The sequence below is a fragment of the Epinephelus lanceolatus genome, chromosome 20 (assembly GCF_041903045.1).
Source record: "Epinephelus lanceolatus isolate andai-2023 chromosome 20, ASM4190304v1, whole genome shotgun sequence".
Lineage (NCBI taxonomy): Eukaryota > Metazoa > Chordata > Actinopteri > Perciformes > Serranidae > Epinephelus > Epinephelus lanceolatus.
Window position 1 is genome coordinate 30,208,942 of NC_135753.1, and position 12,543 is coordinate 30,221,484.

Genomic DNA, 12,543 nt, shown 5'->3' on the forward strand with positions numbered 1-12,543 from the left:
TCCTTCCTCTCCGGCGGTTATACCCAGCCAGTCATTAATTATGGATGATATCAACACGGGCATGCCTGTCCTGCGATGCTGAAATCATCTCTCTCCTTCAAAACCATGAATAAAGTGCTTTTCACTGTTAAAATCCCTCCTTTGCCCTCATGTCTGCTTACACACACACACACACACACACACACACACACACACGCGCATGCACACACATACACCCGCATACACACAGCACACTGACACTTTGGGGTAGAAATTTTTCTGCTACAGCACTCCCACTTGGCTTACAAGCAGACAGGGGCAGTAACCCAGCGCCATGAAATCGACATGAAAACCAAAGCAGTCTGAAACATCCTGCCACAGAGTGTGTCTGTATGCACATGAGTGCGTGTGTGTGTGTGTGCAGGGTGGTATCGGAATCAGTAGTGACAAACAAAAGAAATAAAAACTGTAAGGTGCATAAAATGTGAATATGCAAACCAAACCTGTTTGGTATACATCATCTAGATATGCGTAAGAGTCCCTGGCTACGACTGCACACAGGCTCTGAGCTGAATGCTAACGACAGCATGCTAAAATACTCCCAGGGACGATGCTAACTTGATGAGGATAAAAAAAGATATAATGTTTCCAGTGTTTACAAACTTAGTTTAGTATGTTAGCATGCAGACATTTGCCTATAGCACTAAATATAACGTGCAGCTCAACTCAAATTTATTCACAGAGCACATTTAAAAACAACTCACACTGACCATAGTGCTGTACAAAAGGAATAAGACGCTAAAAACCCACACACAAGAGGCAACATAACTGTCAGGCACACAGCTCAAACATTCAGAGACACAACACACATGAGCACACACCAGAAAAAGCCACATCAGGGGGACTCAAACACTAATGAATAAAAGTAGGTTTAGAGCCTGGAAATAAAAGAGTTAATAGAAGGGGACAGATCGGATTGGGAGGGAGATGCTGTTCCACAGTTTGGGGGCAAACACAGCAAAGACATGATCATCTCTGAGCTTGAATCTGGAGCATGGGACAGCCAGGAGCCCCTGGTCAGCTGACCTGAGGGACCTGGGGGTAGAATAAGGGGTTAGGAGGGCTGCAGTGTAGGATGGGGCCAGACCATTAAGGGCTTTGTAAACAAACAGGAGAATGTTAAAATCAAGGTGCAGCTGAGGCTGATGGGAATGTCATGCGTCTGGTATGGTCATTACTCAAAACACCGGACAAAGTGATATTTTGGGCTGATGATGGTGCCAGAAGAAAAATCAGGGGATCGCCAGTCTGCAAGATTAATCCTCGGAGGACTATGCATTTCTGTAGAAAATTCATGTCTATCCATCCAGTACCAAAGTAGTGAATCAACAAACAATCAAATTCACCTATTAATGCCAATATAACCACAATGGGTCATTTTAATATTCAGAACATATAAGTCATAGTGAGACATTGTATGCAAAGAGGCTCTAAAACTCAATACGATTGGAATTAAGGCAGTGGAATCCCACATGCTGAGTACAGTATCGCCAAGAAAACCCACCAACAAATGTCAGGTATTTTTACCAGCTCTTTTCATTTGGGCGAAATTGTTCTCAACCCTAAGTTATTTATGTTGGTTTGTGTTTTTCTTTCTCTTCAATTTTGGTTATTGTAAAATTGGTCATAAATTTCACTCTGAGTGGCATTAAAAAAGTCTTAAATGTAACGTGCCTTGATCTGTAGGAACCCTGTAAATCAAATCTCTGCTAAATGTTGTCAATGCTGAGAACAAAGGGTCAAAATGCAGCTGACTTTGAAAACATACTATATAAGAAACCTCATAGACTGAATGTGTTGTTGACAGTCAACAGTCTGTTCTTGTAGTATATAAAAAGATGAAAATCTTTCTGACTCACAGATCATCATGTTGTATTCAGAGACTGTCACCAAAACATTTTCTTAGCTTTTCCCACATGTTCAGTTCTCGCAAAGGAGCTATTGGTTGTTTTTAAGTCACATAGTTTGCCTCTAAGGCCTTGACAACATGTCACATAATTTTGAGCCCACAATTGTAGTCAGAAGGACACTTATCCCTAATATACCACAGGAAAAAAAGAAAGGAGAAGGCTTCACTAAGTAGCACCACAAGAAAGCCCCGGAGAAGAGCAGAAAACCTCCACTGGCCTTTGATCCCATTTGTTACTGGGGCAGTTAGCCTTTGAAGGTCAGCGAAAATATCACTTATTCTCCATTTTTTTCCCCTCTTCTTTTCCTCTCTTCGTTTTTTACGAGAAACATAAACAATAGTCACTCGATCCGTCTGTCTGCCTGACTGCCGGTAGGGAACCAAACCACAGGACGAAGCGCCCGCCGAAGACGGTGGGAACAGATTGTGTTTTCAGAGGCAGGCGATCAAAAACCCTCGCGTGCCACCAGTGTGGAAATTATGGAGAGAGCACAGGGAGGAGGGAGTGAGGGAAGAGGAGAAGGTTGAACATTTTAGTGAGGAATCTGTCATGGAATGACAGAAAGCAAAGCTATTGCTGGAAAAGAGAGAGAGGCATGACGAGAGTGGGCTGGAACCCGACTCACTCTGTGTATGTGTGTGTGTGTGTGGATGGGGAGGGCAAGCTGGGCTGGACTGCTGTTCGGGAGCTGGTGTCACGCGATGTTTGACAAACACAGCTGCCCTCACTGGCCCTACAGCTGCCCTTAGACTGTTACTGTACTGAGTAAAATGCTCCTGCATGTGAATATGTGCACATACAAGTGTGCGGGTATGTGTCTGTAAGTACAGTACTTTCCTTGTGTGTGTGATGGGGCAAGTTAGCATGCTTCCTGGGAATCCTGAGGCAGACTGAGTGTATCAGAGCAGCAACAGGAATCCCCCCCCTCAAAACTGCAGCTACCAGCTGCAAGGATGGCAGCAAACACAGCGGTCCAAAGTCAGTCTGCGGACAATGCTGTGAACACGCAATCTCATGTTCCTTAAAAGCACAGACACGCCAGTGGCGACGAAGGTCAACTGATGCGTCACTTCATGTCGCCTGTGCCAGAAAGTCGCACTTGAACACACCACAAAGACTACAACCAACAGCCAACTAGCACGCACATTCTGCACCTGCGTGAGAGGAAATAACTCCCCACACCAGCATGTATTTGTCATTAAAAAAGGGAAACCAGAAGACCAACTGGACGGATTCAAGACGCTAGTTAGCCAGTTAGCATATTAACAACAAAACCGGATGTTAAAAGAACAAAGCATATTTACTGGGCTGCAGCAAACAATAACACAACTATGAAACGTTTCTGCTAATGAGCTCAATGGCTAAAAACATGATCTTACCTCATATAACAAGTCTGTCTTGATCTCGCTCCCTCTTGGCTTTAGAAGTTTATTTGCTTTCCTTACTTCCCTCTTCTTGTGCACTGAGCTGAACTGCCAATCAATGTGATTTCTTTCAACAACAGGCACCGTTGTCTCCCACGCCAATTCAACACGCTGATTTGGCAGAAAAAAAGCCATCAAGGACCAACTAGTTCTAACTGTGCAGGACTTACCGCCAAAACTGACGCGACAGACACTCATCGACAGCCAACCATTGGCTTGTTGTTTCAGGGCCCTAAGACTTTCAGGAGATGATATTGAAAACAAAAAATGTCTTAAACTAGAAATGTCTCTGACAGTCATGACAATACAAACTTACAAATTTCCTTGACAAACATACTAAACTCCACTGAATTTTCCACACAGACTGACGTGATGCACCAGAATGTGTTTGACTACATCCACATAGACGACCGTCAGGAGTTCAGACGCCAGCTCCACTGGGCCATGTGTCCTCCACAGGGGACGCCGACACACCAGGACCACCAGCTAGCTGCAGGGACTGGTGGGTAGCTTACTGAGAGGGGATGAAAGTTCCCTTGGGCAAAATGTTCTGCTAAAATGTGCATATGGTGACATCATATTGAATATTTTAATTACAATTTGATTGTGAAGTTCTGGTGGTCACTTTTGAGGCACATCTAGACTATGTCATCAGTATAGCGACTGACACGTTGCCAGAAATCCTCAGAAGGAAATGCACCTATATTTTATGTTTTATTGATTGCTCTACATGTTCTTTTACCCATCTTGCATGACTGAGGCACATGGTAGGTTTGCCACACAAAAAATTAAATACATTTTTCCGCTCATTCATCTTTCTTACATTTCAGGTGAGGACTTTGTAGTGAGCAGCCTGTTCCATTCTCCGGAAGCAGGGGGAATTTCTCCTGAGCTCTCCTGCTTTCTCAACAGATGTTTCATTGCCAGAGTCCGATGCCTCTTGGACAGCACCTCTGGATTCTTGGTGAGTGGTCTGAACCAAACTGCCAGCTGAACTGCACAGTAACTTAAGTTTCAAATGCATTAAAGTTTATGCAAACAGAAAAGTGTTTGAGAATATGCAGTGAAAATTAAACATGGATTAATTGTTGCCCACTCTCTGGGAGAAGACCCAGGCCTATAAAAGTGTTACGACCCCTTTGGTACAGCAACACTTTATTTTTAATTGTAGTGCGTACCGTTATTTATAGTTGTATTGCAAGGCATTATGAGGTAATTGGGTGCCTGGACACAGCAGCAGAATAGGAGCTTGGTTCATCCCTCATGGCTGTGACTGGAGTGGTTTGGAGAACAGCAGTGGAAAAGCTAGAGGCCCTGATGACAGAGCAATAAGAGTATGGGTTTGGACCATTTCATCGGGGTCATTGGAGTTTACTGTCACCAAGTCCGCTCTGGTTGCACCGAGGTTGGCTGCACAACAGAAATTCTAGATGGCAGTTTTATACTGGAAGCACTTGTAGCCAAGTAGTGAGCAAATACTGGTGAGATGCTTTCCTGACCAGTCAACATAATTGCAGTAACGACACAATAATTGTGAAGTAATGCAGAGTAATCATTCTGCGAGCAGTAAAAAGGCCAGAAATTCATCCTTCCCCATTAAAGGAATAAAATTTAATTAGCTTTATTGAGCAAACCTGCTGCTTAGCCACCTGTTGGTCCAGACAGAAAAAAAACTCAATACTAATAAAATTCCTAACACCATCAACTGTCCTTTGTTTTTAGTGCTAATTAGCAAATGTTAACATGCTAACAGGCTAAACTAAGATAGTGCACCTGGTATCTACCTCAAATTACCTGCTAAATATCAGCATGTAAGCATTGTAACTGTTGCTGTGTTCAGATGAAACTTGTGAGTTTATATTTACGACATGGGTATTCCTGAAGACAAACCTGTGAACTCAGGGCTTTCAGAAAATGTACAATTGCAAGATCCTACAACACCACAGTGGAGGGGCAGGGAGTTCATATGGTCTCTTTTCATGAACACGTTAAACACGACCTCACTGGAACGCGGCATGCAAGTTTGTTAGCATATTGATGTTAGCATTTAGCTCAAAGCACCACTGTGCATCTGCAGTCTCAAAGGACTGCTACCTGTAGACTCTTAGTATGGTTTGAATACTAATGCGTGCAATGTGATATTATAACTTTCAAGGGACATGAAAAAATATTACTGCTAATTCTGTTCTATATTAATCTGTGTAGACATGCAGAAAAAAAAAACATGCCAGACTTTTCAAAGAGCACTGGATATATACATATAAACCATTGGATATGTTCAAACCTGTAAATTCTTTTTCTCTTCTGCCACAGACTATGCAGTTTCAGGGTCGGTTGAAGTTCCTCCACGGTCAGAAAAAGAAGTCAGCCTCCGGGGCTCCGATGCCTCCCCAGCTGGCTCTGTTCTGCATAGGTGTCCCCCTCCTACTGCCCTCCATCACAGAGATGAAAATGAAGAACATGTTAATGCGAGGGAAGACCAAGGGAGGAGGTGGAGGGATTATCTCTGCACTAGAGCATGGGTAAGAGACCATCATCACGCCATCATACATGAGCAACATGCTTGCAACTTTAACTAAAGTTGGAGTTGGAGGGGTGATGTATATTCACACTGTTCACACTGTATCCACTCGTTGTTTTAATTGGGGTGCTATATTGTAATTAAAGGTCAAGCTTTTTAACACAAACTTGATGCCTCAGACACCACTGGTTCAAACTTGAGGTTTGATGCATTTTGGCAGCTTGTTATATCCTCTAAACATTGCCGGATTTGCCTGATGGGGGAGCTAGAAGTAAAGGTCAAAATTTTAAACCTTGAAAGGCCACAGTCACTACATCATCAGTTTAGTTATGATGCACATTGTCACCGGTCAGCACAGAGTTCCCCTCGTAATTTGTAAGAGTTAACATGTAAAAACATACTTAGTCACTGCCTTGCCTAAGCTCGGTGAGACAGGGTGACACAAAAACATATTCAAAACAGAGTCAGAGTGATGAAAACCTGCATGTGCATCAACGCTCGTGATTTATTTATTCATTTTTTAGTTTATTTCCCAGAGATAGCAGCTTATTACCCAGCAACAGTTTCATGAACACCCAAGCATTTACCCTGGGGCCCAGTTACCAACACAAACATAAGCCCTGTCCTCACCCAGCAGACTCTGACACCAAACCAAACAAGTGCTGGACGCCTTACCTGTGGCCAATTAGGAGCAAATACATGCCTCAGCTTGGATAAGGCCCTCTGTGCTTCATGCATCATTAACAACTTCGGCCTGAGAGGCCAAGTGTTGAGCTGTAGTCAGGGAGCAGAGCCCTACCACCCCCTCTGCTGTTCATTCCCTCTCAGCATCATCCAGGTTCCTGTAGAAAAATGCCAATTACTTATAAGAGGACAGCATGTTGGCTGGTTGGGAGGACATGAAGCTTATAGGGCTGAGTCTCCAGTATGAGAATATATATTTATATAATATATACACATGGCACAAGGAAAATTACTTCAGGTTAGCTAATATGAAAAGCATCTTCTCACATAACACAGTGGGGTCAGTGTTTAATGAGTCAGTTGAGGAAGCAGAGAGAAGCAAAACTGGTGAAACAAGAGAAGTAAAAAAACATGCTTTAAGGGAATACTACAACCCCAAAAGGATCATTTATACATCAGTTACTGACCCCATGTTACCTTAACTTTGTGAAGTGTTTCTCTATGCTTCCACGATGAATAAGGAATCCAAAAACTGACAAAATTTGGAAGTGACAGGCGTGGGAGAGTGACAGCAGAACTCCTGGCCAATGAATGACCCTGGAGGCAGGATTTCAATGGAATGCACAAGGAGACGTTAAACGCGGACCTCATGTACTCCAATCCATCGATAATTTTCTTGTACACCTTTGAGGCATGCGAAATAACATGTTGTTGGCAAATTTAGCGTAACATAGGAGTAAATGTTACACAAATGGGCATTTTGGGTGTTGAGTGACATTTGTCATTTTAACCAGGAGGTTGAAATGGAATTTTTTCATAATGAGAAATAAGATCATCTTGATGAGCTCAGCAAAAAGTTCAGTCACATTTCTGAAAAATATGGATTTGCTACATCGACCTTCTTCTAAAATAATGAAAGCATGAAAACCACGTGTAATAGAAAGCCACTGAATTGAACTCCGTCTGTGAAATTTAACTCAATCCATATTGTGTTTGTATGTGTAAGTGTGCAAAGTACACTGTGGTTTCATGTTAGTCTTATTGACAGCCTCCACTTTCATATTTATCAGCATATATACTTTATAGTTAGAAATCTAATATGTTTTGGGGTCTTGATCACTGAATACTCTAAGTGTGAATGAAGATAAACGGCACTGTTCTGTCTGTAATCTTGGAGTGTGGGCCATCATTGATCTTTGGATCTTTGGGTTATGGATGTTGACTCTGTTCTCAATTTTCAGATGAGACAGATTTTGGAAAAGATGAGTCACTTTTGGAATGATTCACTCATGAACTGAAGTGAACCAAACCAAGATATTTGGGCTTTGAGTCATTCATCAATCAGTAGAAAAAACATTGTTTGTAGATATTCCCATATGGATATCTAGGCGGACCAATGAAATTTCAAGAGACCACCTCTTCTTCAATGTCCTCAAGGACTACAGAAACTTTGTATAATCTACACTGATTTATTTGACTTTTTGTTTTGTGACTAATGATCTCATTCTCCTCTTCTTGATCCTCCTCTCCTCCCTGCCCCACTTTCCATGCCATCCCTCTCCCTCACAGTGAGCGAGGGGAGCACCTCCGGAGGCACTCCTTCAGTGGGGGAATGGGTGACATTGCAGACCCTCTCCTCCTCTCCTGTCCCACTCCTGGCGCTACCCAGCGGGGTCACCACACTCCCTGGACCCCCCTCTCCAAAGACAACCTCAAGTACCGCCCTGAGGGTTACTACAACCAGGAGGAGCCCCTCAACTTCTGCAAATCCACCATGGCTTCCCATAAAGGTGTCAGCCCAGGCCTGGGCGGCGGTTGGCCTCTGCGGCCAAACTCAGGCCCCCTCAGAACAGGCCAGGGTGTCGGCTACATCACCTCTAACCGTATGAACAAGGCCGGCCAGTACGGAAAGCCATACCGCCTTTCCCCCAGCTGCCACAGCGGCAGAGGAGCCGAGGTTTTCGTCTCCAAGCTCTATGGGAACGTCCAGATTCCCACAGACCCAGATGCATACTGCGTGGACCTGGTGAAGAATGAGAACGGCTATGGGGAGTGCTATGAAGGCCACCTGATGTCCGAGATGCCAATCAAGGTAGAGCACGACTCGGACTCTGAGAATGGCTGCGATGCCTATGGGCGACCCTGGGCTTGCCGTGACCCAGAGGCCATCGAACGTCGCTATGGTAACGGGGTATATGACCAGAGCTCAAGCCTCCATCTCAAATCAGAGGCAGATTATTATGATCCGCAGTACTCGCCCTGTCAACGAGGGAAAGCAGGAATCAGCCCACCGTACAACAACGGCAACTATCAGAACTATGCAGTCAACAACAGCGGGAACACAACCGGACGGCTGTTAAAATGTGACAAAGACTTGGGCAATAACAACGACAACAGCCAGTTTAGTCCTCAGAGACTCTCTCACTCAGACTCTCTATGCAGCAACCAATCAGTCAATCTCATGGACTCACACATCTACCCACAGGACCCACACAAGGCCTACATGCACCCGGACTACAACAAGCACGGCACTTACGAGTTCAAAGGTCACGGCCTGGTCCATTCGATCAAGCAGGAGCCCATGGACTCCCCACCATGGTCTGAGAGCGCTCACGACATAAACCAGTCCATGATGGTTGGTCCAAGGAACGTTATGCCATGTGTCATGAGCACAGGGCACCACAAATCTAGTCCCTACATTTATATGCCATAAGAGTGATTGGTGCAAAAACGTCATCAGATAATTTCACACACTGACACACACACAAACACATACACACGCTCAAGCAATCAGTGTGCATTAAAGTACTTTGCATTGCGCCACATGCACCAGCATTACAAAAGGATTCCCAGGATGTCAACATATAAAAGACTTCTTCTGTTTGACGAAGAGGTCATAAATAAGGCTCAGGTTCTAGTGTTAGTGTTGTGACAATCAAACGTAAATACTTTGAATCCAGTTTATGGATAGATGATTTTTGTTTTTAAGAAATACATTTTGTAGTTGATTCCTAGCACTTTTGAATTTAGTGACAGTGAGACAAATGATGTCTAGAAACACCATTTCATTTTGTTTTATGTGTTGTGTACACCTGGCTTTTGTGGGAGGAACAAAGATTTTGCTGTAAAAAGAGACTTTTTTGTTTTTACTTTGTACACAGGAGATGATTTAGACCTACTGCTGGTTTTATCAAGGGAGATGGCTGATTATGAGAGCACACTTCCAAGGCAGTCATAAAAACTTAAAGGATAATCTGCCTTGATGGTAGTTTTGCATGTTTTAGTGCTTTAACTATAAAACACCTACCTATTTCATTACTGCCCCCAGTGATGTGTGAATGAAATCTACTAGTTTCTATGCATTTTAGACTTGTGTTAAAATCAACTCCCAGAGACTTGAAACTTAATCAGTTGCAGTAAAAATAATGTTTGGTCACAGTTACATATATGTTGCATGAAAATGCTTTTGCAACCAGGGTCTGTTTAGAAAACACTCCTCATTCCTGCATTCAAGGACTCTGATATCAAATACTGAGCATTTTTAATGCTTGGCACAACCAAGTTCATATGATCTTTTTCAAAACAGCTTTGTTTACTCAAAATCTGTGTTGTGAATTTGATATTCCAAGAGCATAGCGTACAATGCAATGCTTGGACAGTTAAAAAAAATGGTTTCTTCTTGCAAATGCAGAATTCTTTGGAAAAATTATGCAACTTGAAGTTACTGGACCAAAACATGTAAAACTATTGGCCAAAGCTTTAAATATTTTCATTACATCATTTTTTTAAAAAAAAAACTAAATTAGTAACTGATAAATCATATAAAGGCATACATGAGGGGGCACAGGATGTAGGATAACAAACACTCAGCCACCACCTGTGGTTCAAGCATGTGCTCCTTGACCTCCTTGTGTAACAGATGAATGATCACACTAGAATTGCCCTTAAATAACAGGACCTAAGATGAACATGGACCTAAGAAAGATGGTCTGCGCCAGTTGAACGACTATATTAATTATCAATTGAAGGTTTGTTTGGACAAGGTAGAAGTGTTTGTTTAAATTGAAGGAAAAGAAGGCAGTCTGTTGTTAAAAGATTCAGTGTTGATTCTTCTTTAAATGCACACAATAATTTTATCATTTTAAGTCATGCAACACCTGTCGAACATAAAAATAATTTATGTGATTTTATGTCAAAGCTAATGTTGTACAGTTTTGATTAACATTTCAAACTAAAAGCAGAATATCTCACTGCAGATAAGACACATTTCCTTTGAAATGAATATACACTTTTCATGTTGTCTTTCGAGTCCGAAAACATCAGACGTTGTCTTCACAATCAATATTTTTGCACAAATAAATTAAAAGCACCAAATTGATTCAATGTCAGAGTCTCAGTTCTGTGAAGCTACTGTTGTAGTTTCTAAATTGCACTACTGGGAGTAGTTCAGTCGAAGTTCAGCCTACCCAGACGAGTTTTTGAGTCGACACGCACAACTGTACATGGTGTCACTGTTTTGAATTTGTCTTTTTCTCTTTGTGTGTGTTCATTTCAATAAATGTTTGATGATTGGTATTTATTGTAAGAGGCAAAAGTGTATAATTTAAAAAAAAAACTACAGTTTTGAAGGCTTTTCTGTTTCACTAAGGTAAATAAATATGGCTTTTTTTTCTTGCAGTCTTTTTGATAAATGTCATACTTGTCTCATGGAGGAGGTAGCTGCAAGGTAGCGAACACAGTGTACATATGCAGTGTCTTCCAATGTTTCTACGTGTTTTTGCAAAGGGGACTTATCTATTAAAAGACTTTTCTTTATATGGAAACTCTGGGTGAAGTGTTGTTCTTTTGGCATTAGGCAGATAATAAACACGGCAACAAAATACTGCCAGCTTGTTGGACAAGTAACAGGCAGATGTGGGAGTAAGTTACACATGTGCAGGTCACGAATCTCAACCTTCAAATCTGAAGCAGGTGCCAAATCACAAGTCAAGTCATTAAATGAGCCAATAAACTAATAAGTTAGCTAAAAGGACACATTCCTGTACCTCTCTCTGTGGGACTTATAGTGACTGATGAATGTGTTGTGGTGGTTGTGTCACTGATTTTTGGGCTACAGATCTTTCCCACCACTGTTCTTTTCTTACTGCCATCATTGACAACATAATGCTTGAATCCAAATTTTATTATTTTTGGATGAGTCCTCTCTATGATAGCTGCCTCTTGGCTGGCCTCTGTTGGTCTGCAGCATCCTTGTAAGTTGCCAAGTTTTTGCTCATTCCTCTAGAAATCATCAGGGGTCTCATTTAAAAAACAATGCATAGCATTCATACTTAAAATATACATATGGACCAAAGCCAAAAATGGTGTTTGCCAAAAGCACTCAATAATTTCTACATCAAGTCTGTTTTTATACATCACAAATTTTGCTTGCAAGTGGTATACACCTTTTTCAAGCCTTGTTTTGTGTGTACACAGTGTTTATAAGTGAGACCCCAGATCATGTTTCAAAAACAAATCATAACTTCTTAACATCTAGAAAAATGAAAATATTTGATTTCTAAAAAGTAAAGTCCCTCTGTGTCATCAATTCCACGTCCAAGTCAAGTCCCAAGTCATGAATACCTAGTCAAAGTCAAGTCGAGTCTTTTATCTAAGTTAGTCAAAAAAGTCTCAAGTCCTCAAATTGCAACTCCAGTCCGACTCAGGTCAAGTCATGTGACTCAAGTCTTCCACCACTGGTAATAGGGCTAGCTATTGTTTAAAAAGTGATGATACTAGTACCAGCACTTACACCCTTAAAGTGAAATTGATACCAATAGAGTATTTGATTTGATACCTTTTTTGTACTTCTTTTAAAATCTGTCATGTAAATGAAACCATTGAGTTGAAAAAAAAAAATCTGTAAGATGTCACAGGAGTGTAGTATAGCCACTTTAAAACATTTTGGTGACATCGCACAACACTG

General features: G+C 41.9%; 1 protein-coding gene across 2 annotated transcripts in view; it reads left to right on the forward strand.

The window, feature by feature from the left end:
- The window catches only part of LOC117264997 (uncharacterized), a 78,534-nt gene extending 67,133 nt beyond the window's left edge, over nt 1-11,401 (forward strand). For both annotated transcript variants that reach the window (XM_033639362.2, XM_078162611.1), the window contains 4 exons: nt 3,737-3,875; nt 4,204-4,337; nt 5,687-5,895; nt 8,148-11,401. In XM_033639362.2, the coding sequence (XP_033495253.2) occupies nt 3,737-3,875; nt 4,204-4,337; nt 5,687-5,895; nt 8,148-9,291 (1,626 nt within the window). In that variant the 3' untranslated portion in view covers nt 9,292-11,401. The remainder of the gene's footprint in view (nt 1-3,736; nt 3,876-4,203; nt 4,338-5,686; nt 5,896-8,147) is intronic.
- Nucleotides 11,402-12,543: the final 1,142 nt, after the last annotated feature.